The 26392-nt window shown below is 45.0% G+C and overlaps 1 protein-coding gene across 2 annotated transcripts in view; it reads right to left on the bottom strand.

The window, feature by feature from the left end:
* Positions 1 to 9459, bottom strand: part of HACE1 (HECT domain and ankyrin repeat containing E3 ubiquitin protein ligase 1) — an 82226-nt gene extending 72767 nt beyond the window's left edge. For both annotated transcript variants that reach the window (XM_039531001.1, XM_039531002.1), the window contains exons 1-4: positions 9236 to 9459; positions 6090 to 6144; positions 4278 to 4367; positions 1602 to 1706 (exon numbers count right to left, since the gene is read on the bottom strand). In XM_039531001.1, coding sequence (XP_039386935.1) covers positions 1602 to 1706; positions 4278 to 4367; positions 6090 to 6144; positions 9236 to 9311 — 326 coding nt within the window. In that variant the 5' untranslated portion in view covers positions 9312 to 9459. The remainder of the gene's footprint in view (positions 1 to 1601; positions 1707 to 4277; positions 4368 to 6089; positions 6145 to 9235) is intronic.
* Between the last annotated feature and the right edge of the window lie 16933 nt (positions 9460 to 26392).

Genomic DNA, 26392 nt, shown 5'->3' with positions numbered 1-26392 from the left:
TTGAAGAGTCAGATTTCTTCTGAAAATTCTGTAATTATTACCATTACAACCATCACTTAAGATAACTGAAAAGTATTTTCTTCATTTCACTGTTTACTTGACATAACATATTTTCAGTTCCACTTCTTCACTGACGGTTAATTGCATTTCCCATCATCTGCACTAGCATAACATCACTCACATATGCTGCCCTAGGGAACTTATAAGTATATTCTTTCCCAGGCCCTTGAAGAGGGTGTCTGCCAGTCACACGAAAAGAAAAGTGGAGAGTGAAGAAGCAACAGACATGCATGTACACAGAGAAAAGGGTCAGATGGGAGGCAGCGAGTCAGAGCTCTTAAGTGGTGTTATTCTCAAGATATCCAAAAAAAACCCACACTTAACCAGCCATCAGCAGGATGGCTAAAGAAATCCACTACCAGATAAGAGAAGCACAGCTAGACCAAGCCCTCTTAGCCTAGTATTACATGTATGGTGTTAGTAGGGTATGCCTACACTAAAATAAGTCGATCTATGGTAGGTCGACTTATAGCCACTGCATTAGTTACTGTGGTGGCTAATGTCCACATTACCCTATTTCTGTCAGTGATGCACATCCTCACCAGGAGCACTTCCACTGACTGAAGAGGGGCAGTGTGGGAGACTGAGAGCCAGGCCAAACGTGCCAGGAGCGGGGGGGGTGGGCCGGGGCGGGCGCGGAAGCCACCCAGGCTTCTCAACTCTGGTGAGGAGATCCACACCCGGAGTCCAGTCAGCTACTGTGCTCCAGGGTTCCCAGTGTGGAGCCTAGGTGGAAGCCCAGCTTGGAGTGGAGACCAGGAAGCAGCTGGATCCAGGAGCCAGAAACCTGCTTCTTATCAATTTCATGCCTCCAGCAGACAAGAGTGACAGCCGACATAAGGCCTGCAGTGTCAGCACAGACATGCATCGTCCTAACTATGTCAACATAAGGCCTATGCCTCTTGTTGAGGTGGTTGTCTTATGTTGGCATAGCAGGTGAGTTACATCGGCAGGAGGAGCATTTCAGTGTGTACACCTATACAGTTTACTCAACAAATGTTCACTTTTGTCAACAAAACTGTAGTGTAGACAAGGCCTGAGTCGTCTGTCTTGCAGATGATGTTCCTTCAGGGAACACAATTAATTTCTTTATCTAAATATCAATCCAAACAGTGAAACCCCTTCAACTTTGTCTTCCAGATCCTGAATAATCCAATCCATGCTTTACTCCTTTAATGTATTTAACTTGTTCGTTGTCATGTGTTGTATTGCATACATTTACAATATTGCAATACCTTTTATTATTATTAGCCACTAAATAAAATCTCTCCAACTACCAAACTATGATTAGCAAAAATGCTTAAGTGGTCATAGAAATTTGTTTATTGCTTGGTTGTATTTAGATCAATATTCTAAAATTTAAAAAAATAAATATCCTACAAATTCATGGTACACATTCTGTGGTTTTATTTATACTTTCAAAAGTGCAAAATATATAATTTAAGCAGTATGCAAACTAAAATCATAAACATTCTTAAAACAGATCTATAATCTGTGTTAAGCAAAATCAGCAAGCTTTGAGAAGGTAACAGTTTTCTTACCCATTTCTAGCTGCCAAATGAAGGGGTGTACATCCCGAAATATCTTGGTAGTTAGGATTTGCTCCCTTTTTTAACAGCAGAACTAGACATTCAACTGATCCACAGCTTGGAGGTATGGAAAGAAAGAAAGGAAATGGCAAAATCAGTAAAGTGAAACTTTCATGGTAAACCACAGCAAGCATTTTTAAGAGTCAAATTCTACACTATCATGCAACTTCATTAACTTCCACAGGTTGAAGTCAGCACAAAATTTGGCTCTAATGTCACTAGGGTTTTTACAACTTGAAAGCTTAAAAACAAGACACTCTGCTGGAGTGAAAACTGATTATATAATATTTGGTTAACATTACAGGGAAAGAGTTACTAATCTTAGTTTAATGGACTCAAGACCAAATTCCAGAAGCAGGTACAAGGAAACCTCAAAGATATAGGCTTTTCCCACCCTTGGTATTGTTTGTTTCTCTCAGCCAATTTGTCCTTTTGCAGCATCAAACCTCTAACACACCTTAAGTACAATATTACTTGTTTAAAAAAAAGTTAGAGGTTTAGTTTTCAGCAGGAAGGTAGATACTCAAATGTAAGCACAGCAAAAAGAAAAAAAGACTGAGGGTTACAGGATCCATCCAAATACCTGAGTCTGCCATTAGTTTTGTTACATAACTTTCTCTTTATTTTCTGTTTGCAATTTAATTGGTCATTATTAGGGCTGTCAAGTGATTAAAAATATTAAAAGCGTGATTTAAAAATATTAATCTTGATTAATCACACTGTTAAACAGAATACCATTTAAATATATTGATGTATTTTAAACTTTCAAATATATTGATTTCAATTACAACATCGAATACAAAGTGTAGTGCTCACTTTATATTTTTGCTTACAAATATTTGAACTGTAAAAAAGAAAAGTATATTTCAATTCACTTAACACAAGTACTGTAGTGCAATCTCTTTATAATGAAAGTTGAACTTACAAATGTAGAATTACATACAAAAAATAACTGCATTCAAACATAAAACAATGTAAAACTTTAGAGCAGGGGTCGGCAACCTTTCAGAAGTGGTGTGCTGAGTCTTCATTTATTCACTCTAATTTAAGGTTTTGCGTGCCAGTAATACACTAACGTTTTTAGAAGGTCTCTTTCTATAAGTCTATATTATATACCTAAACTACTGTTGTATGTAAACAAGGGTTTTTTTTAAATGTTTAAGAAACTTCATTTAAAAATTAAATTAAAATTCACATCTTAGTTTAGTGCAGTGGTTCTTAACCTGGGGTGCAAGATGCCCTTTCTGGGGGTGTGAGACATGCAAGATTTTTTTAGAAGGTAAATCAAACACAAATTAAGCATAGGCAGATAAGTACAACTATTTTGTTTCATCAAACTTATGTATTTAGTAACACTTTTTAACAATTACTGTAATATACTAAGTTAAGTTTTTAAGCTAGCTGTAGTGTAATTTTTGAGAAGGGGTGCGAGAACATATTTTGAGAACTCCAGACCATCAGCAGGCTGAGCGGGGCTGGGTGTAGTGTATTAAATTGCTCCCACTAGGAATGTGCTACTTAAAGTGTACTACTTATAAAATATCTGGGTTGGAAGGGACCTCAGGAGGTCATCTAGTCCAACCCCCTGCTCAAAGCAGGGCTAATCCCCAGACAGATTTTTGTCCCAGATCCCTAAATGGCCCCCTCAAGGATTGAACTCTCAACGCTGGGTTTAGCAGGCCAATGCTCAAACCATTCTCCCTCCCTTACAGCTGCCAGTCCTGATGCTCTGAGTGGCATGGTAAGAGGACGGGGAAGAGGGGTGGTTGGACAGGTGTGGGAGTCCCAGAGGGCCTGTCAGGGCCAGGGGTGTGGATGGGGTTGGGGCAGTCAGGGGACAGGGAGCAGAGGGGTTTGGATGGGGGGGTGAGATCCCGGGGGGTGGACAGAGGTGAGTGGTCCTGGGATGGGGCAGTTAGGAGACAAGGAGCAGGGAGGCGTTGGTCGGAGACAAGCCTATATTTACTACCTGACAGGTTCAAAATAATTTGACATCATGCATTTCATATTTACAGGCAAGGACTTCAGCCTGGATCTAAAAGCATCAGAAATATTCAGTACACAACCTCAAATTCTTCCGTCTGCTCATAACTGAGCAGAGAAGTACATGCCCACCATATTATGACAGTAAAGAATCAGATCAGTAGTGGAGTACTTCTCACTTCCTTGACGTCATTACCATGAGACGGAATGACTGAATGCTTCCAAAAAAAGTCAACGGTCTACTAGAGAGGGAGAAAGCAAGTCTGGAATAGCAAAGCTCAGGCAGCTAGCAATTGCAGAGGTAACTCTTTAACCAACAAACCATAAACAGGCTTTATTCCTCCCACAGCAGTCTTATTTCAAAACCGATGAAAAAGCAACCATCAGTAGTTAATGTTTCCTATACAAAAGCTTGTTAGGATATGGAAGGCCACTTGAAATCCTGATTGTAAGCTGCCTGGTTTTATGTTAAGTTATTCTTGAAAGGGCAAATGTGCACACTGGTAATTAATTCAAGAAAGGTTAGGAAAAAAAATATAGCAACAAATATGCACTGAAGGTTTTTCCAATTTAATGCTCTAGATTTCTGTGGTAATGTAATCCTTTAAGTCATCTCCCTGACTACTCAAAAGTGCTAAATCTTACTTTGCCGCAATATGAAGCAAGCTCCTCTTCACACGTCCAAATGCATAATTCACATCAAACTTTGAATTTGACAGTAGCTCTGAAACAGACCTTAAGCAGATAAAACTGTGTGTTAGGGGAAAAAGTCTAAAGATAGTTTCACCCACTTTCAGAGATGCATCACAACATACATTTTATTTGCATGATTGAATACTTTATCTGTTTTACAATTATCTCAGTGTACCATTTTTCTCCCTTACAGCCTATAACCAAGGCAGGGCTCCACAGCTCTGTTAAAATACCTGAATACTAACCTGCAATGCCCTTGCTCTTCCACTTTCTAGTTCAAACTGGCATCAGCAAATATGCCATATTGTGTGTTTATTTTGAATGTACATTAATGTAGACTAGCACAAGATGTTCAAGACGTTTCTTTACTGTGATAAGCACTATACTGACTTTGCTTTGGGCAATTATAAATTATAAATGTATGCCAATACTTCTCCCCACTCCACTACATGTTCCCTTCAACATTTCTGGCAAGTTCCCTATGCATACACCAAGTTTAGAAGGAAAAAGTGCCAGTATAATGAAATTTAAGGAAGACTGTTGGACTGAATTGCCATTATTATGCAAGCAGTCTGACACATAAGACACATGGCTTTATAAGCCTGGATGGATCACAGAATTAACTACAAGATACACACATTTCAAACTAGGCTCAGGCTGAAACAACCTGGTGACTTGCAGTTCTGTTTATGCTGTCCAGGAGGCTGCGTAATTGAAACTCTAGTATACGTGTCAGCATAAACATATTGTGGAGAAGGACCAACATCCATGCTGATATCAGATCAACAAATTTCAGCACTTCTTACTTGCCTACAAAACTCAACAGGGGCAGGGAAGTAGCAGCTAACGCACTTGACAATCCCTCAGACAGATTCCAACAGCTTCCCCACTTCCTAAACAGCTGTCATTTAAGAAGTCCCCCAGCCATCAGTCTTGTCTGATCAGTACATGTTGGACAATCTCCTCTACAGATAAGATACTATGAGTTTCAATACTAACAGTACATCCACTCCTAGTGCTACATCTCATTCACAAAGAAACTACCATTGTTCTGTTCTCCCAGTACTCATTATATACTGGCTCCTTCTCCATCACTGGACACACTTCAAACTCCTTGTCTTAAGCACACACACAGGCACTTCCAGGATTGAGTCAACCAGATTTCTCAGGTACATAAAGTATATACATAGTCATATGCAAGTCTGGGTATTCAGCGGGCTGGGCCCCAGCTATGCAAAAATCTTCTCTCTGGGCAGGTCTACACTACAAACTTGCATCAGCACAACTATATCAATGCAGATGTGACACTGTAGCGCTTCTGGAGAAGACACTCTAGGCGAAAAATGCCTCTGCAAAAGGCAGTAGCTATGTCGACAGGAAAAGCTCTGCCACTGACATACTGCTGTCTACACAGGAGGCTACGGTCAATATAATCACGTTAATAGGGGTGTGAAAAATCCACACCAGTTAAGCAACGTAGTTGTACCAAAGAATGTATGTAGTACAGACCTGGCCTTTGTGACCCTGGATGGCAGCTCAGCAAGAGAAACCCTGGAGCCAACACTACTTTAATAAATACAGCTCAATTAAACATGTTGCTTTCTATGCCCTTAAAAATATTTAGTTTTAGACTACTACTATGGATGATGTTTATTATTACCATTTAGACTGATGTTACAGTCAGACTAATGTTTGCAACCTTACAAATAAGGTAATTTTAAAAAATAGTAATTTATGCACAAACCTGTAGGAAGAAACACTCACCTGTGCTGGTCAGCCATAACCATTGGCATTAGTGTGTAGACAGCAGTTTCATTATCTGTGCAGAAATTAGATTATTCAGTTACCATAAAATCTTGTGTGTAAATTTATCCAGTAGTTATTGTCTGTTTTTAGAAGTTACTGTAGATGAATAAACTATTTACACTGTACGATAGATCTATATATAGATATGACTGAAATAAATTAAACAATTCTAAAAGAAAAGCTACTGCTGTTTATATGGAAAATGTTAAAATATTTTATGATGTAGTACTGATATTACTGTAGGTGAAAACAAACTGTTCTTTCTAAATAAGAAAAATGTATGTTGATTTATTTTTAGATTTTTTTTATTTTTTGTCTATACTTTTATCCTTCTGATTGCTGCCAAGTTCTCATTACTGAATTGTCTCAGTATCATGTAAGTTAATTTAAAAGTGAAGGATATTTTAGATTTCCTGTATTTACATATTTCCATAGTTGTGTTACTGATGTTACTAAAAATGATTTTTTTTTCAAATCTAATCTACTTAATACTACAACTTTTTTGTCTTATACACTGAAAAATAGTCAATTTCCCCCTTTTGTTTCTAGACCTTTACACTTTTTGGTTCTGACAAAACCTGGTTCTAGTTCTGACTAGCACAAAGCTACAGTGTTTGGGTTCAAACACTGTAGTAGAATTACTGCTGAGGGAATTCTGTACCAAAATATAAAACTTCAGCACACAATACTTTAAAATTCTGTACAATTCTGCATATTTTATTTGTCAAATAAATATGGAGGCGCCTACATGGCAGTGGGAAGCACAGGTCAATGGATGGGAGATCACCCTGCAGCCCTCCCGCCCCGAGACATGGACTCAACGGTGAGGATGTACCCGACCCTGACAGTGCAAGGCCTGGGCCTGGCCCAGAAACACCCTAGGGCCCTGCATCTCCACACCAAGATAGCGAGCAAGAGGAACAAAGTCTCACATGCACGCCCAGCTTTGGCCTCCAATCCACATGTGTGGCAAGCAGGCTCAGCCTGGCAGGATCCAAGTGTGGAGGGACTTAGTATGGGGGCGGGGGGATCCAGGTGAGGAGCAATATGGATGCACAGGGACACACTGAGGGGGTTCTGGGTGCCAGAGAAGGGGATGGGGATTCAGCAGGGTGGGTATGGAGGGGATGAGCTCAGTGGGAGGTGGGTCTGGATGCTGGGGAAGTGGGGCTTGGTGTCCAGGTGCAGTTGGTTGTGGCTCAGTGGGGTGGGGGTGCAGGTGCAGGGAGTTCATCAGGGTAGTTCAGGTGCAGAGGAGGTGGACTCATCAGGGGGAACAGAGGTAGAGGTCCAGATGCAGGGGGAGATTCTCAGTGGGAGGGTTCTGGGTGCAGGTGACTTGGAAGGGGGTGGTTTTCTGGGTGGACTGGGAAGCAAGTCCCCATATAGTGGCCCCTCCCCCAGCAGCTGAAGAACCATGTGGGAAGGAAGCAAGAGGAGGGGCACACCTTATGAGATTTCTGGAAGTGGATCTGAACCATCCCAAGCCACTCCTTGCAGGGGAAGAGGAAGTCCTGTCCTTCCCCACCCCAGCCAGGACTAGCAGCTGAGCCTGACTCATTACTGATGAGTGGAAGTCTTTTTCCTGCCAAGTTGAGGGGGCCTAAGCCATTAGCTTCTGAGAATTAAAACTTTCATGTCTATCTATTACAGATTGCAACCTTCTAAACGTGAACAGATACTATCTTCCTGAGTCTGCAGATGTACAACACTCATGCCTCTGCACAGATTTCTCAAACAGCTGCAAAATGAAAATAAGGGCTTATCTGCACACAGGCATTGCATCAGTTTAACATAACCAGGTTTAAATCAGTATAACTTTTGCACCTGAACTCTTTGATATCAGTTTATAACTGACCCAAAGAAGGGCTCTTTGTAACCTTGAAAGCTTGTCTCTCTCATCAGCAGAAGTTGGTTCAAGAAAAAAAAATATTACCTCACACATCTTGTCTCTCTAATGCCTGGGACCAACCCAACTAAGACAACATTGCATAGCACTGTTTGTGTCAATTCAGAGTGCACCTGTGTATTTTCCACACAAAGTTGCAACAGTTTAACAAAGTCAGTATAACTGAAGGTTATATGATTTTGTCAGTACAACTTCCTGTTTAGACCAAGCCTAAAAGGATTATTCAGTGTTTACTGCTGCTCTTCAGAAGCTAGAGGTTAACTCCTTTCCCTCTCAGTATTATTTATTTGCTTTACCATAGTAACTAAAAGCATGAGGGAAGAGCCCCCACCCAGAGTAGCCAGGATGCTTGAGGCAGGGCAAGGGGGAGAAAGAGGAAAAGGAAAAGAAATTCTTCCTCCCTTCCAATAGGAAAAGAGAGGAATGGAGAGCCACTAGCCACAGAACAGTCTAAAACAAGCCCCTTAGGGTCCAGGAATAGTATATTAGTAAGGTTATCCAAACTACAAGTGCTACAGTGCCACAGCTATGCCTCTGTCCTGCTTGTAGAGTAGACAGCAAGGGAAGGTTTTTTCCCACTGCTTGTAGTAAAACCATCCCCTCAAGAGGTGCTAGTTAGTGGTGTCTACCCTGGGTCAACTGAACTACATCTTTTTTCACACCCCTGAGGACCGTAGCTAAATTAAGCTACATTTCAGGCGCAGACCAGGTTTCAGAATCCCACCCCAGTCATCCTTCCCAGGCCCAAACGCAGCCTGGTGTGGCCGGACTTCTCTCTGGAGCTCTGCCCTGGTCCTAGCTCGCCACCCCAAGCTACGGCCCACAGGGGTATCGCGTCCTAGACTGATGCCCGAGCTGGTGGCGGCAGGACACGTCCCAAGTTTTTCGAGACGCTGGCACAGGCATCATGGCCGGCCGGCCGGCAGGCCCCTCCTGACGGATGGCGACGTGCCAGGAGAAGCCAGTCCCGGGCAAGCCGGGCTGCGGTGAGGGGCGCCGCAGGGAAACGCCCGGCGCACAGGCGGGGGGTTATGGAGTAAGCGGGGCAGGCCCCGGGGCAGCTTCTGCGGCGGCGGCGGCGAGTCACCCCGCGCTGGGGGCCGCCGGCGGGGAACGCAGCTCCCGCTGCTGGGCGGGCACGGGCGCCCCGGCCGGGGGGTGCCGCTGGCCCGAGGACCCCCCGCTCCCCTCCTACCTTCGGGCAGCTCCACGGTGCGGGCGCGGCGCAGGGACCTGGTGAGACGGTTGAGCTGCTCCATGGCTCTCTCCATCCTCGGGGGGCCCCGCTCCGCCCAGAGCCGCTGACCCGCCTCAGCCCATCGCGGCGGCGGCGCCGGTTACCTGCGGCCAGAGCGGAGCCCGCGGCCCCCTTCGCCCTCTGCGCAGGCTCACAGCCACATGGGCCCAGAGCCGCGGCGCATGCGCGCTCCTACGCACTGAAGTGGCTGCCCGTACCCGCAACAGCGCCCCGCCCACCCAGCGGCGCCGACAGTACTCGGGGGGGGGAGCGGGGGCGTGGCTCGGAGCTGTGGGCGGGGCAGGAGCCGAGCGAGGTGAGCTCGGTAGGAGCTGGCTCAGCAGCGCGGGAGGGGGGGCGAGTGAGTGAGTGAGTGAGGAAGGTGCAGGCGCGGACGCTGCTCTCTCCCTTCGCTTTGGAGGCTGGGGCCCGAGAAAGCGCAGCGGGAGCAAACTGTCCAGGGGCTGATACTGAGCCAACACTGTAGTGCCTGCACCCCTCAGAATATTAGTGCCCCCCCTTCGGTTTCCTTCCCATGTCCGCAAGGACGGGAGGGTGCTTGTGTCGCTGTGTGCTGTTGGGAGAAGACCGTGTCCCCCGGTGATTGTGCGTTGTGGACTAGGAAATGAATTTGCCTGTCAGGTGACTGAATAAAGATCATAGTGGACACCAGAAGAAATTGCACTGAATTATGCAATTTCTGGGTGTAGAGCTGAACCCTGCAAATATGTATGAGCTACACCTTACTGCCATGAGTAGTCCAACTGAAATCAGTATAACTACTCCCAGTAAAGGTCAGACTTATGTAAGTGTAAACAGTATCAGGTCCCCAAGATACTGCTAAAATCCTTGGAGTAGGTCCCTTCTTTTTAAGTAGATTATTTTCACAAAAGCATATTGGAAAACTTGAGTGATATTAGCATTAAGAATACTGAAGAGAACAAGGCAGCAGTAGTCAGGTATGAAGATGACGTTGATGACTGACTTGAAAAGGATTTCTGCAGTGAAAAAGGAGAGTTAAGGGCAGATTTGGGAGCTATTACAGAGATTAAACCAGCAGGATTTAATAACAGTAACCATAATGCAACAGAGTGACAGGAGAAGCAGAGAACAGATGAATACATGAAAATACATACTTTCAAAATGTATTATTTGTTTCTTGTATTGCAGTAGAAAATAGAGGTCCCAATCAAGTATCATTGAGCTAGGTATTGTATACACATAAAAGTCTAAAAAACGGGGAGAAATGTTAAAAAAAAGAAAATATAGAACTGATGTGGAGGCACACAAACATATACATAAACTGATGTAGTAAATTTTAATATTGAAAAATGACATTAAAAGTAATTTACCATTGGATAAAATGTACTGGCAATGCTGAAAAGTCCACTCCATTTTTGTACAAGTAAATGCAATTTAAAAAAATATTCACAGTGTTATAAAAAAAAGTATAATACCTTTTAAAATAAATTTATGTAGCATGTAAGCTATTTTGAAAGTCCTAACAAAGTTATCTACAGATGCAGCCTGATGATTACACATAGAAATATAAATGAAAGGCTTCATATAAACACGATAAATGAAATGGCTGTTAACAAAGCACATATTTTGTTGACTCAAAAGAATTACTTAAAAGTATGTACAAGTAGCTGGTCTGTTTGTTAGTCAATTGTGTACTTGCACGTAACTGATTAGTAAGCTTACACTGATTTAAAGAAGTTAAGTGATCAACTATAAGTGTATAGTTTTGTGTGCCCAACTTTAAATATTTGATAACATTATGTTTACATTTTTGATCAGTCTAAAAAAGGAAAAATTATGGTATCCTGTGTCAATCCAATCCTGACTCAAACAAAACTCTGGGTGTTTATAGCCAGACTGCAGTCAACTCTTAGCCCTGGTCTACACGACAGAGTTAGGTCGATGTAAGGCAGCTTATGTTTACCTAACTCTGTAAGCATCTACACTAAACTGTTGCTCCCACTGATGTAACTCACCCACTACACTGATTTAATAACTCCAACTCCTTGGGAGGTGTAGAGTCAATGTTAATGTAGTTAGGTCGACGCAATGTCAGTGTAGACACTGCATTACTTACATCAACTGTTGCTACCGTTCAGAAATCATCCCACAGTGCCCCACGATGACAGTTAAATCAGTGCAATCACTCCCAGTGAGGACAACACAAGGAGCATAGTGTGGACACGCAAAAGTAATTTAATTACTGCGGTGGCTGTATGTTGATGTAACTTAGGTCGACATAATTTTGTCGTAGACATACCCTTAGAAATTATCAGATGGCTTTCTAGTTTTTGTATCATATTTATTCACAACACTTTTAAAAGGTAATTGAGATGCTGATTGTGCAGACAAGACTATAAAGTAAACACCCCATTGATGATGAATAAGGGAAATTCACACTTTCTAAGGCTCAGTTTTCCTTTACATATAACAGATAAAAATAAAGCAGATTTTAAATTCTGAAGGCTGCCTTCAGCAAGAGAAAAAAAAGGTAGAAATGAAATGAAAGATCAGACTCAAGCTTGGTCTACACTACAGAGTTAGGTCGACATAAGCTGCCTTATATCGACCTAACTATGTCAGTGTCTACACTACACCCTTGCTCCCGCCGATGTAAGTGCCATACCTCCAGCGGTGCTCGAACAGTTTTTATAGTGGGGGTGCTGAGAGCCATTTAACCAAACTGTAAATCTTGTATATAAAGGAAACCACTTCAAGCCAGGCAGCACCCCCGGCAGGACCCCCAGCTCCTGCACCTATGCTTACTACACCGACATAATAACTCCACCTCCGCAAGAAGCGTAGGGCTTATGTTGGTGTAGTTAGGGCAACACGGTGTCTGTGTAGACACTGCATTCCTTACATAGGCTGCTGACTGTCTTGTCAATTTCACAGCTCCCCCGGGGTAGCCATGGAGTTGACAAGAAAGCCAGCTGCCAGCCGAGCTGCTGCCAGGTCTCCCTGCTCTAAGCTGGGCTGCCACCCGGGCTCCCCACTCCCCGCTGGGAGCACTGCAGCCAATTGGATGCTGGGCATGGATCTCCCCACCAGAGGCAAGAAGCCCTGGGCAGCTGCCCCCTTCCACTCTTCTGACTGGGAGTGGGGAGACAAGAAATGCTGGGGAGCAGCTGGGCTCATGGTGGCGAGCTGCGCAGAGCTGAGAGCCCTGGCTCTCAGCCCCCACCCCCCACCCCCCGCTCCTCTTCAGTTGGTAGAAGCATTCCTGGTAAACACATGCACCACCGACAGAAGGAAGGTAGTGTGGACATCAGCCACCGCAGTAATTACTGAGGTGGCTGTAAATCAACCTAACATGGCTCTCAGCCCCCACCCCGCTCCTCGACAGTCGGTAGAAGCATTCCTGGTAAACACATGCACCACCGACAGAAGGAAGGTCGTGTGGACATCAGCCACCGCAGTAATTACTGAGGTGGCTGTAAATCAACCTAACATGGCTCTCAGCCCCCGCTCCTCTTCAGTCGGTAGAAGCATTCCTGGTAAACACATGCACCACCGACAGAAGGAAGGTAGTGTGGACATCAGCCACCGCAGTAATTACTGAGGTGGCTGTAAATCAACCTAACATAGTGTAACCCACACAGCTCCTGGGTGTGGTGTTCTGTCCCATCTAGTGGCACTGAGGGCACTCAGGGCCGCCCGGGGGGCAAGTGGGGCAATTTGCCCCGGGCCCCACAGGGGCCCCCATGAGAATATAGTATTCTATGGTATTGCAACTTTTTTTTATGGAAGGGGCCCCCAAAATTGCTTTGCCCCAAGCTCCCTGAATCCTCTGGGTGGCCCTGAGACCACTTAGAGAGAGAGTAATGAGTCTGCTCTACTTAAGAGGCTTATTTAAGAGCCACGTGACTTTTAGCTCATGAAGTAGAGGTTCATGCACTAAGCTCCAGAGGCCCAGGTTTGATCCTGATGACAAGGTCTATTGGTGTTACAACAGGGTGCTCATCTGGGATTTCAATTGGGAAATCTCTCAAGCTCAGGATGGGCTTCCTCAGCTAAGGGAAGTATGTAACCTATACACCTCCTAGGTGTGGTGGTCTGTCCCATTCACTGATACTGAGACCACTTAGAGAGAGAGCACTTAATGAGTCTGCTCTACAGCCTTAGCTAAGAGCCACATGGCTTTTGGCTTATGCACTAAGTCCTAGAGGTCCCAGGTTCAATCCCACCCACCAACAACTCACCATTTTGTTCTTGCTGGTGTGGTCAGTGTCTAAGGAGTTCATTTGATCCTCCTATTCGGTGGGAGGGAGAGCTCAGTGGTTTGAGCATTGGCCTGCTAAGCCCAGGGTTGTGAGTTCAGTCTGAGGTGGGGATTTAGTTGGGGATTGGTCTTGCTTTGAGCAGGGGGTTGGACTAGATGACCTCCTGAGGTTCCTTCCAACCTTAATAATGGGGGGGACACAGGTTCTGTTGGTGTTACAATAGGTCTAGTGAAGACATGTCCCTAGAAAAAAGGGAAGCACTGGCCATTTCAAGACACCTGTAGCAGGGCAAGGAAGGATGGTCTAGTGGTTAGGGTTCAAGCTATAGCATAGGAGATGTGGGCTCAGTTTCTTTTTTCACCACAGACTTCTTGTGTGGCTTGGTCAAACTTCACATCCCCAACAGCACTTCTTCCTTACCTCATGGGTACTGTGAGGATGAATACATTCAAGACTATAGGGTGCTCAGAGACTGAGAGAATGGGGGTCAGATACCTCACCTTAAATATTCATGGATAAATGTGGATCTATGACTTTAAGGACTTATTTGAAAATAAAAGAAAAATACTTCCTGATATTATTCAAACCCTAAGTATTTAAATATATGCTATTATTGTGTTCCAAATATTTGCCCAAAAATATATCTAAAATATGATGAAACAACACTTAATCATGGAAAGATAAACAGTCTATCCCCTCTAAGTACTTCAGCTCTTATTTTAAAATTCCTGGGCTGAATATGGAGTTTAAATTTACAATTTTTTCTATAGTTATCGCAAATCACATGCATCTCGAAAGGAGGATTAAATGCCTTGAAAAGTATCAATTCTAGCTGTTAAGTGGTTTGAGCACCTCTTGAAAGCCTGCATATTTGAAATAGGAAAGAAAACAAACTTTCTTATTAAAATGGCACCAAATACAGTTATTTTACTTTTACATGAATTCAATTAATGAACAAGGGTCACAGCATTGAAAGAACACTAATGCAGTGCAAAGCAGCAAGATGTATTAATAGGAGTATTGTAAGCAAGACAGGAGAAATAATTCTTCTGCTCTACTCCACGCTGATTAGGCCTCAACTGGAGTATTGTGTCCAATTCTGGGCACCACATTTCAGGAAAGATGTGGACAAATTGGAGAAAGTCCTGAGAAGAGCAATAAAAATGATTAAAGGTCTAGAAAACATGACCTATGAGGGAAGACTGAAAAAAATTGGGTTTGATTAATCAGAAGAAGAGATGACAGAGGGGACATGATAACAGTTTTCAAGTACATAAAAGATTGTTACAAGAAGGAAGGAGAAAAATTGTTCTTAACCTCTGAGGATAGGACAAAAAGCAATGGGCTTAAATTGCAGCAAGGGCGGTTTAGGTTGGACATTAGGAAAAACTTTCTCACTGTCAGAGTGGTTAAGCCCTGGAATAAATTGCCGAGGGAGGCTGTGGAATCTCCATCATTGGAGATTTTTAAGAGCAAGGTAGACAAACACCTATCAGGTCTAGATAATACTTAGTTCTGCCTTGAGTGCAAGGGACTGGACTAGATGACCTCTCGAGGTCCCTTCCAGTTCTATGATTCCATGATTCTAAGAAGTCAGGAGGCGTTATTGGCTGGGCTGGGCTGTCAAACCAAAGCATCCTGGGAAGTATTTCTACTAAAGAATTTTGGTATTGCCAGCACTGCTGCAGTCCCGAAGCTTGATTGTAACACACAACACAGCCACAATCAAAAAGAGCTTGCAGTGGTGCACAGGGATTCATAGCACTATGGTGATTACACTTGCCCTGAGGGTGTCTTCTATGCATCAGTGCTAGTGTAAATATCAAAGTCTGGAACAGCAGTTGCACAAATTCAGTTGTTGGTCCCACAGTGCACTGGACACCACCAAGGTGGCATCTCTGGTTAAGTTTCTGTACTCCGATGCCTAGCAGTCCTGTTTTGGGGTTTCTCACACATGCAAAGAGGGCCCCACAAACCTTAGCTTTCATGGCCCACATTTTTCACCAGCACTCTGTGTGTTCTCTATTTTCTAGTGCAAACTGGAGCTGTGATCATGACTTCTCAAAAGAAACCTTCCTATGACTGTGCTACTAGTTTGCCCAAGCTCGTGGTCAGCTTTGGGGTGATACAGATCCACACCCTGCTGAAATCAGGTGACTGAGCATCTAGCCCAGATGGGTATTAGGTATTCTGAGATGGAGGCCTTGGATTTTCTTTCTGCACTGTAAGTGTGCTGCAGAAAAACCCTGGGACTCAAACAGATGCTCAGGAGCCAGGAAGAAAACCGGTTGTTTCTGTGAATTTGAGAGGAGGCTCAGCACTTGGACATCCGTGGTGCCAAAGTGAATTATGGAGAGCATCAAGGTTGTGCCTGTAAGCCAGGGTCTGAATGAGCTCTCCCCTCCCATCTATTGATGAACTGGAGAGAAAGACTACAGGAGCAGACCATATTTGCACAGACACACCTTCTATGCCTAGGTGAACAACAGATAGATCAGCTTTGTCCAAGTGATCCATTTTGGGTTTAAATTCCATTTAGTATTGTGCACATGGGTTATGAAATGTTGTTATCCTCATCGTATGACTAAAGGAAGCAGAACTATACTTAATATGCCCTAGCTGAGGGCTCATCCTACTTGAACCTCACTCACTAAGCAAATCCAAGTAAAAGTCAGAGGAGGGTGGGCACAGGTGTTCTTATCTGGGCCTCAGGAATCTGTTTAAACAATCCTAGATACTATTTGACCCCTTGCCCCTCCTCGAGTGCTTAAAGATGGAGCGGATCAGGATCAGCTTAGAGGCCTTGTTTGAATCACTAGAGCTGAAAACACTGATGGGCAGATGTGGGGGTGGGAGGGTGAACCTTAGACCTGGTGTGGAGATAGTATTGCAGTGAAAGGAAACACAGAGGCTGCAACAGCAATGAGGTCCCCCATTACTCAGTGAAATCACTAAGAACTGGTCTAAGTGCGGAACCTCAGAACACAGCATCACAGCCAGAGGTACCAGTAAGCAGCAGAGTGAGCAATGGCAACATCAGAGGCATTCCTTGAATCTCCCCTTCACAGATGGGACGTGAACCCATGTGAATGCACCCCTGAATTCTGAGACTTTGCTGACCTTGGACAACCAACTGTGAGTAAGGTGCAGCAGAAGGAAAGGAGAGTGGCATGTTAAAGGGACATTAGTCCATCAGACATTCAAGCTGCAAGGTGGGAAACTGAGCAGAGGACACTGCCCAGGATGCTGTGGGACAGGTGTTTACTTATGATTTGCATCCTTTTGAATTGTTGAGGTGTTTTCCTAAATTAATTATTATTTCCTTCTGCTCTTAGTAAAAGTCTTCTTTTGTTATAGACTGATTAAGTGCTTGTGAGTGGGGAAGTATTGCCTCTTAGAGGTGCCCCTTGGTGGTGTATAGTTTTCCCAGATTGCTGGGTTGGGGCTCAGTCCTCTTCTGTTTTGTAATGTTAAGAGGAACCCCTCAATATAGAACCCAGCCCTTTTCCTGCCGACACTATCTGGCAGAAGGGTTACAAGGATTCTGCATGCTCCGGGCTAGATTTTCTAGGTCCCACCACTGTCCACACACAGCTTCACTTGAGGATAGAACTAAGTCCCCCTTTCCTGAAGTATAGTGGATGCAGCAGGGCTCTCCTCTTCCCTCATTCACTTGATTCTGCTTCCTGAACTTTGCCACATTTGGCAACCCCATTCCACTTTGTTCCATCACCATTAGCTGCCTGGGCTGTTGTTCCCAGCAAGCGTAGAAGCACTGAGCAAACTGTGCACAGTGATTTGGGACGTGGTATTCCTCACTTAAGCAAATGGTGTAGGCTTCTGGCCAACTGAAGATGGGAAAAGGCATCGACTGCTGCTGCTGTATGGTGTCCAGGAGCAGCATTAATATATAGCACCTCTGTCTTTCCCCAGTTTTGCTTTAACCAATTACTTTTCACCTATGTGTTCATTTCTTCCAGGCACTGGGACAGACTGATAATGGCATGGTGTAAGTAGTAGCATTGTCTGCACTAGATTTTAAAGAGAGCTGGGTGTCATCATTGTATTCCTGGTCTCAAAGCCCATTGCATCTCACAATCTGCCCTAATGGTTTAATGTAGAGATTAAATAAGGCCATGTCTATGCTACAGGGACTATTAATAAAGTCATGGGATAGAATTTAAAGATTCAGCTCTTCTGTTAAGTTTTAAAGGGATTTTTTAAATAAATCACAAGATTAAGTGATTGCTTCTCTCTTTTTATTCTGGATTTATGTTGGAAACTTTTATGTATTCTGCTTCAAGAATACACAAAGAATGAAGCTGAAAGCTTCATGACTGGCACAGATATTTAAGTTATAGTATAGTCTGAGAAAGGTTACATTTGTGACTGAATTTTTTTTCAGTTTTAGGAGCGTAGTAGAACCCATTTTAAAACGAGCTTAGAATTTGAGACATTCATTTAGCGTGTAGAGTACTTGGACGGTTACATCAGTGATGTAAAATCCTTAGCTAACATCTTTTTAAACAGAGGATGTTGTTTTTCTAAAACATAACTGGTCTGTGACCTGCAGTCAGTCAGGCAGAAAGCTTGTTGGAGGTATAGTCAGTGAACAGATAACAAAGTCTGTTCCCTGCCACTACTCTCCCAGGCACTGCTGTATGTGTCAGGGTTTTTTGCGGACAAGATGGAAGGAACTGTTTGTGATTTTTAATTTACTTGGCTCTTCGGAAAACATTAATCTGATATAATTTCCATGGATGTCCCTTCCTTCCATGTATGTATTTTGTTTAAGGAAAATAGCCCAGCCAGGAAAGCCTCTGAAGATTAAATAGTATTTAAAACATGCAGATTAAAATAAGAAAATTGACAATTAAAAGTATCTTTGAATTAGTCATCATTGGTTCTTTACAAACATTCATACCTACCAACAGCCTGTGTCAAAAAAAAAAAAGAGTAGATTTTACTTTGCATAAAATCACACAAATTTACATATAAGGATTCTTGACTGGAAACTCCGAACTACCAATTAATTAATTATGTGTCTCTCCAGCCCAATATCTGCCCACAGCAATCAATTCTGCACACACACCCCGTACCAACTCTCCACTCACTGCCTTAAATCAATTCTGCACCTCCCAGCAACAAATCAATTCTCTCCCCAGCCCTCACCTCTGTTCCAATCCCCATCAATTCTGCACTGCCCCCGCCCCCAGCCTTTGATCTTCTCATTGCCCCCCAGCACCACTGCTCCTCCTGCAGTGGTGGCAGTTTTTTCCCTCCTCCCAGGCATGAAAAGCAACTCCAGACTTTTCACTCAAACCTCCCATCTTTCGGGGGGGAGAGGCAGTTCTTTACCACCACCACCACCACCACCATCTCCTTCTCCCCCAGGCAGTTTTAACTTGGGTCGTAGGGAGGATAAGACCAGAATGGGAGGAACAGAGGGGAGCTGACCCACTTTACACGAGGCAGGGAGAAGAAGAAAGCAGATCTGGCCTGAGTTGCTTGGTCTTTATGTATCAGAGGGGTAGCCATGTTAGTCTGGATCTGTAAAAGCAGCAGAGAGTCCTGTGGCACCTTATAGACTAACAGACGTATTGTAGCATGAGCTTTCGTGGGTGAATACCCACTTCGTCGGATGCATGGGTCTTTATGTTCTCTCCCACTTGTGAAAATAGTATTAATTCTCTCTACCCTTTACCCAAAAACTTGTGTTGGTCATTGAGGGGAAAGAAATCTGTCTGACTTTGCTACCTCTCATTGTTTGCATTCCCCAGCAGGTGGGTGAGGGGGGAAGATAGCAAATCAGTTTTCCCTGTAGATTTTCCAGCAGACTCTGTAGGAGGGTCTGAAAACCCTCAGGGTTGACAGCTCTGCTATATATTTGGTTCAGTGGTAAGATTCATTGTCTTCACAGTCCGGAATACCCCTTTGGGGATACTGACCCAGTCAAAAGAATAATATGAATTTAAGGAGCTTGCCTGTTTTAAATTAAAACCTTTTATATTGCAAGAGTGCATATGCCTGCAAGTTCTACATCTTTATGCCAACTCAGGCTTGAAGAAGATCAAGCAACTCTCTTTGTGAATAGAAGGATGGGTCGCTGGCTTCTACCCAGCCTCTGGAGTAGAGCAGGTGGGTCAGCACTAAAAAATTGTAGTACCATCATCTGGAGGTCTGAGCCTTTTGCACAATTTCCTGGACTGCTGCAGCTCTACCCCTATTGCCTGTCAACTATCTCTCAGCTGATTGGGGCTTTTCCTGCCAGCCACTGCCTCTTGAGCTTCCTGTAAAGGAGAATTCCACTGTACAAAGGGATTCCACTCAGAATTAACACAGGCCTGGTCTACACTAGCAGGCACCTTATATCGATTTTAATGGCTCTTTAAACATTAACATATCGGATTAGGGTTAGTGTGGACGCTGATCGACGGTATTGGCCTCCGGAGCTATCCACAGTGCACCAGTGACCGCTCTGGACCGCAATCTGAACTCGGATGCAGTGGTCAGGTAAACAGGAAAAGTTTGAATATTTCCTGTTTGCCCAGCGTGGAGCTCCGATCAGCACAATCAAAATAAAAGAGCTCCCGCATGGACCATGCGGATGGCAGGCAAATCCGTTCTATCCGTTCTATCAGCGCTCCGTTAGAATCCTTTTTAAAAATCTCCAGACAGACGCCATAGCAGGGACTCAGCGCACTGCAGCGTGGAAAGCCAAAGAATCAAATGGATGCGCATGGACTGGAGGACTGAAGCTATCCCACAGTTCCTGCAGCCTCCTAAAATTATTTGCATTCTTGGCTGAGCTCCAAATGCTTCTAGGGTCAAACACAGTGCCCGCGGGTCAGGCATAGCTTGGCAATCTACTCACCCACCCCACCCCAGAAGCGAAAGGTAAAACAATCCTCTGACTCTTTTACATGTCACCCTATCTTTACTGAATGCTGCAGATAGACGCGATAGTGCAGCACTCAACACCAACATCCTTGCTCCCCGTCATGGGCGGCTGATGGTACAAAGATGGAAATCCATCCTCATCATCAGCATAAGCTGATCGTGCAAAATGATGGAAATCTATCCTCATCATCAGCCTCAGCTGATGGTACAAAAGGACTGGTAACCATCCTCGTCATCAGCCTATTGGCCCTAATTTTTTCTGGTGGATGGATGGTGCAATATGGCTGGTAACCATCCTCATCATAGCAACAGGGGGCTGAGCTCCATCAGCCCCCACCCTTCATGTGTAAAGAAAAGATTCAGTTGCCCCTGGACTAGCAGTGGGATGCTGGGCTTCTCTCCTACACACTGCTTAATGTCCTGTCTGGACTATCATAGCAGCTGGAGGCTGCCTTCCACTCATTTCTCACTAACAAGTCAGTGTGTCTTATTCCTGCATTCTTTATTAATTCATCACACAAGTGGGGACAATGCAGCCAAGAAAGGCTGGGGAAGAACGGAATCAACAGGTGGGGTTGTTACAGGGCACCCCTGTGAATAGCCTACAGATAATTTCTCTGACACAGAGCAGGTGGTTCTCTAGCACACTTGCCTATATTAGGCAGCACAGATTCTATTTTTAGATACAAAGGAGGGATTGACTCAGGAGTCATTCCCCTGGCTGATCGGCCAGGGCACTTATGACAGCAGCCAATGGTACAAAACGATGGAAGGTACAATATGGCTAGTAACCACTGGCTGATTGACCAGGGGCACTAGCAGCAAATGGTACAAAAGGACTGGTAGCCATGATCATCCTCAGTTCCAATTTATGGAAGGGTTTGGATGGTGCAATATGGCTAGTAACCATCTCTGCTGTCATGCAAAAGCAAAAGCATGCTTCTGTGTAGCGCTGCTGAATCGCTCTGTGAGCGCATCTAGTACACATACGGTGAGAGTCACAAACGGCAAAACAAGCTCCATGATTGCCATGCTATGGCATCTGCCAGGGCAATCCAGGGAAAAAGGCCATTTACCCAGAACCACCGCGACAATGATTTTTGCCCCATCAGGCACTGGGATCTCAACCCGGAAGTTCCAAAACTATGGGATAGCTAGGAATAGCTACCCACAGTGCAACGCCCAGAAATCGACGCTAGCCTCGGACCGTGGACGCACACCCCGAATTAATGTGTTTAGTGTGGTTTATAAAATCTGTTTTACAAAACCGGTTTATGCAAATTCGGAATAGTCCCGTAGTGTAGACGTACCCACAGCTTCTGAATGTATAATCTCCTGAGCAGATTCCTCAGTGGGCATTCCTGCCCTCAAACCCAGATTACATCACCCATTCACCTGTTCAGATGATCCTGCATCCAATGCCGAATGCTGTGCTGGCTCTGGGAAAGGCAAGCTGTTCTGCAGGGGTGCAGCTGACTCTGCTTCCTCTCTCAAGTGAGCATGGACAGATCATCAAGTAGAGGATCCCCTCCATACATGGATCTAAGGGAAATGATCAGGCTCATTGACTGGGTGACTATGCTTGCTTGGTACCAAAATTTACTCAAGAAAGACAAAGATGATGACAGTCTATTTATGTTTCCTTTGAAGTGATTTATTAGAATAGTAGTAATGTTAGTCTTACTGTTTAAGGCCATGTTTAAACAAGATACATATTTTTTACTAATATAATGTTTGTGGATGTAGCAAAGATGTCTTTGACCACTTTGACTATATGTATTCCTATGCAGGATTTGGACTAAGTCTCGTATATAGAACAGCTAATGCAGGGGTAGGCAACCTATGGCACAAGTGCTGAAGGCGACACACAAGCTGATTTTCAGTGGCACTCACACTGCCCGGGTCCTGGCCACCAGTCCAGGGGACTCTGCATTTTACTTTAATTTTAAATGAAGCTTCTTAAACATTTTAAAAACCTTATTTACTTTACATACAACAATAGTTTAGTTCTATATTATAGATTTATAGAAAGAGACCTTCTACAAACATTAAAATGTATTGCTGGCACACGAAACCTTAAATTAGAGTGAATAAACGAAGACTCGGCACAGCACTTCTGAAAGGTTGCCAACCCCTGAGCTAATGGATGCTTAATATGCCCATTTGCAGGTCAGAACCAAAAAGGTCTGGTCAGCTCAGAGCTATAATCTACCAGAGCTGCTGTCTGAGTTTTGGCAAGAAACCAAAAGGTCTGCTTGTAGGGCAGTCCAGTTCCTTTTCCTGTGCTTTGCAAATCAGATTCTCAGTTTATCACTCCTCTCCTTGCATCCTTCATAACTTTGCTCAACTACCTCTCCTTCCTTTCATCTTACTCACCTGCTTTCCTTACACCCCTTCTCTCTTGCCTTTCTCACACTTTTAGGTTTGTGCCTTGTGTTATGTGCTCCCTACCCTGGGAAAAATCCCCATCATCTTGTCTCCCTGCCTGCTCTCTTCCTTTGAATCCCTCTTTAAAACTCATTTCTATCAGGAATATTTCCTGCTCCCTTCTAACCAATAATTCCCCAGCCCCTCCTGTAGCTTCACAGGATTAAGGGACTGAAAGTTGCAAAGGCATGCCTTTCTCCTTGTGTTTCTGCCACTGGAGTGAGAGCTCTTCTGGTGGTTGGTGAGACCTTAAGAGTCCCAGAAGAGTCCATGTGACTGTTGCTGCCCCAGTAAGTCACTTAGGGTATGTCTACACTATCTGCTGCATTAGTGGGCAGTGATCGATCCAGCAGGGGTTCATTTATCGCGTCTAGTCTGGATGCAATAAATCGACCCTCGAGCGCTCTTCCATCGACTCCTGTACTCCAGGGCCACGAGAGGCACAGGCAGAGTCGACAGCGGAGCGGCAGCACGGTGAAGACACCACGGTAAGTCGATCTAAGTCCGTCGACTTCAGCTATGTTATTCATGTAGCTGAAGTTATGTAATTTAGGCCTGGTCCACACTAGGACTTTAATTCAAATTTAGCAGCGTTAATTCGAATTAACCGTGCACCCGTCCACACCAGGAAGCCATTTAACTCGACATAGAGGGCTCTTTAGTTCGAATTCTGTACTCCTCCCCGATGAGGGGAGTAGCGCTAAATTCGACATGGCCATGTCGAATTAGGCTAGGTGTGGACGGAAATCGACCTTAGTAGCTCCGGGAGCTATCCCACACTGCACCACTCTGTTGACGTTCTGGATAGCAGTCCGAGCTTGGATGTTCTGATCAGCCACACAGGAAAAGCCCCGGGAAAATTTGAATTCCTTTTCCTGTCTGGCCAGTTTGAATCTCATTTCCTGGTTGGACATCGGGGCGAGCTCAGCAGCACCGGCAACGATGCAGAGCTCTCCAGCAGAGGAGTCCAGGCAATCTCTGAATAGAAAGAGGGCCCCAGCATAGACTGACCGGGAAGTCTTGGATCTGCTCAGTTTGTGGGGCGAGGAGTCTGTGCTTTAGGAGCTGCGCTCCAAAAAACGGAATGCAAAGACCTACGAGAAGATCTCCAAAGCCATGACAGACAGAGGATCCAGCCGGGATGCAACGCAGTGCCGCCTGAAAATCAAGGACCTGAGACAAGGCTACCAGAAGACCAAAGCGGCAAACGGACGCTCTGAAGCCTGCCACCACTGCCCCACCAGTGACCGTGGACTCTGACGATGGGATAGTGTCAACGGCCAGTTCCTCGGCGATGTTCGCGGACGGGGAAGATGAGGAAGGGTTTGTGGAGGATGAGGCAGGCAACAGCGCTTACAACACTGGTTTCCCCGACAGCCAGGATCTCTTCATCACCCTCACGGAGAGCCCCTACCAACCCTTCCTGGCCGTTAACCCGGACCCTGAATCAGGGGAAGGATCAGTTAGTAAGTGCTTAAAACATGTAAACTTTTATTATTAATGGAACAGGAATCTGAACTATGTGAAAAGGAGGTCTATATATATGGGGATAGAAAAGAAATCCTCCTGGGAGATCTCCACGAAGCTCTCCTGGAGGTAATGGAAAAGCCTCCGCAGGAGGTTCCTGGGGAGAGCTGCCTTATTGGGTGCTCCGTGGCAGCACACTTTTCCGCACCAGGCTTTCATGAGGTACTCAGGGAGCATTGCCTCCCCGAGCACGGCTGCATAGGGCCCTGGTTTGTGCTGGCTTTCACGCAGCATGCGCTCTCTATCTCCTTCAGTGACCGTCCTCAGGGTGATCTCGCTCGGAGACTCCTGCATTTAATTAGGGGAATTACTGTAATGTTACACCTGGTCCAAAGTATTTTTAAAAAATCTCCGGACAGACGGCGTAGCAGAGACTCAGCACGCTGCTGCGTGAAAGCGTAACAGAAAGCCAAAGAATCAAATGGACGCTCATGGAGGGAGTGGGGACGCAAGGTATCCCACAGTTCCTGCAGTCTCCGAAAAGCATTTGCATTCTTGGCTGATCTCCCAATACCTGTATGGTCAAACACATTGTCCGCGGCGGTTCAGGGCATAGCTCGTCAATGTACCCCCCTCCCGCACCCCCAGAAGGAAAAGGAAAAAAAATTGTCTCTTGACTCTTTTAAATGTCACCCTATGTGTACTGAATGCTGCTGGTAGACGCGATGCTGCGGCACTGTACTGTAGCATCCTCTCCCCCCTCCCCGCCTCATGGGTGGCTGATGGTGCAGTAAGACTGATATCCGTCATCATCATCATCAGCCTTGCTGTAGATGGTGTAGTGCAATACGACTGGTACCCGTCCTCGTCATCAGCCCATAAGTAGACGGCCTGCTAACCGTCTTCATCATAGCAACAGGGGGCTGAGCTCCATCAGCCCCCACCCTTAATGTGTAATGAAAAGATTCTGTACTGCCTGGACTGTCATAGCAGCAGGATGCTGTTTTCCTCTCCCCCACACTGCTTAATGTCCTGTCTGGACAATCATAGCAGCTGGAGGCTGCCTTCCCCTTATTTCATTTCAGTAACAAGTCACTGTTTCTTATTCCTGCATTCTGTATTACTTCAGCACACAAATCAGGGGACACTGCAACAGTAGCCCGGGAAGGCTGGGGGAGGAGGGAAGCAACAGGTGGGGTTGTTGCAGGAGCACCCCCTGTGAATGCCATGCAGCTCATCATTCCTGCATAATCTGACACGGAGTGGCTGTGCTCTCTGGTTCTCTGAAACACTGGATCTCTACTACACTAGCCCCATATTCTATGCAGGAATTATTCTATTTTTAGATACCATAAAGGAGGGATTGACTCGGGGAGTCATTCCCAGTTTTGTCTTTTGCGCCCCCGGCTGATCTCGGCCAGGGGCACCTATGACAGCAGCAGAAGGTATAATGCAATACGGCTGGTAACCATCATCACCTTGCCAATTTACAATGGCATGGTAGATGGTACAGTATGGCTGATAACCATCTCTGCTGTCATGCAAAAGCAAATGAATGCTGCTGTGTAGCGCTGCTGAATCGCCTCTGTCCGCAGCATCTAGTACACATACGGTGACAGTGACAAAAGGCAAAACAGGCTCCATGGTTGCCATGCTATGGCGTCTGCCAGGGTAATCCAGGGAAAACGGGCTTGAAATGATTGTCTGCCGTTGCTTTCCCAGAGGAAGGAATGAGTGACCACATGTACCCAGAACCACCCGCGACAATGAAATTTGCACCATCAGGCACTGGGATCTCAACCCAGAATTCCAAGGGTCGGGGGACACTGCGATGGGGTGGAACAGGGGCAGAGTTTATGCTTTCCGGATTGCCTGCAGCAGGAGTGTGCACGAGATAGGTGCTGTGCATGCTCTTGTTCACAGACACAGACTAGACTGTGTTCATTGTTCGCAAAAATGTATCTTTGCAAGGAATTCACTCCCTTTTTCCCATCACACAGCTTCGACTGTCTCCAGACCTGCCACAGCATCCCCCTCACAGAGGCTGGCAAAGATTAGGCGGCGAAAGAAAAAGACA

The sequence above is a fragment of the Mauremys reevesii genome, linkage group 3, assembly GCF_016161935.1.
Source record: "Mauremys reevesii isolate NIE-2019 linkage group 3, ASM1616193v1, whole genome shotgun sequence".
Taxonomy (NCBI): Eukaryota; Metazoa; Chordata; order Testudines; family Geoemydidae; genus Mauremys; species Mauremys reevesii.
Note: the sequence above shows the minus strand (reverse complement) of the source record. Positions and strands in the feature narration are given on the sequence as shown.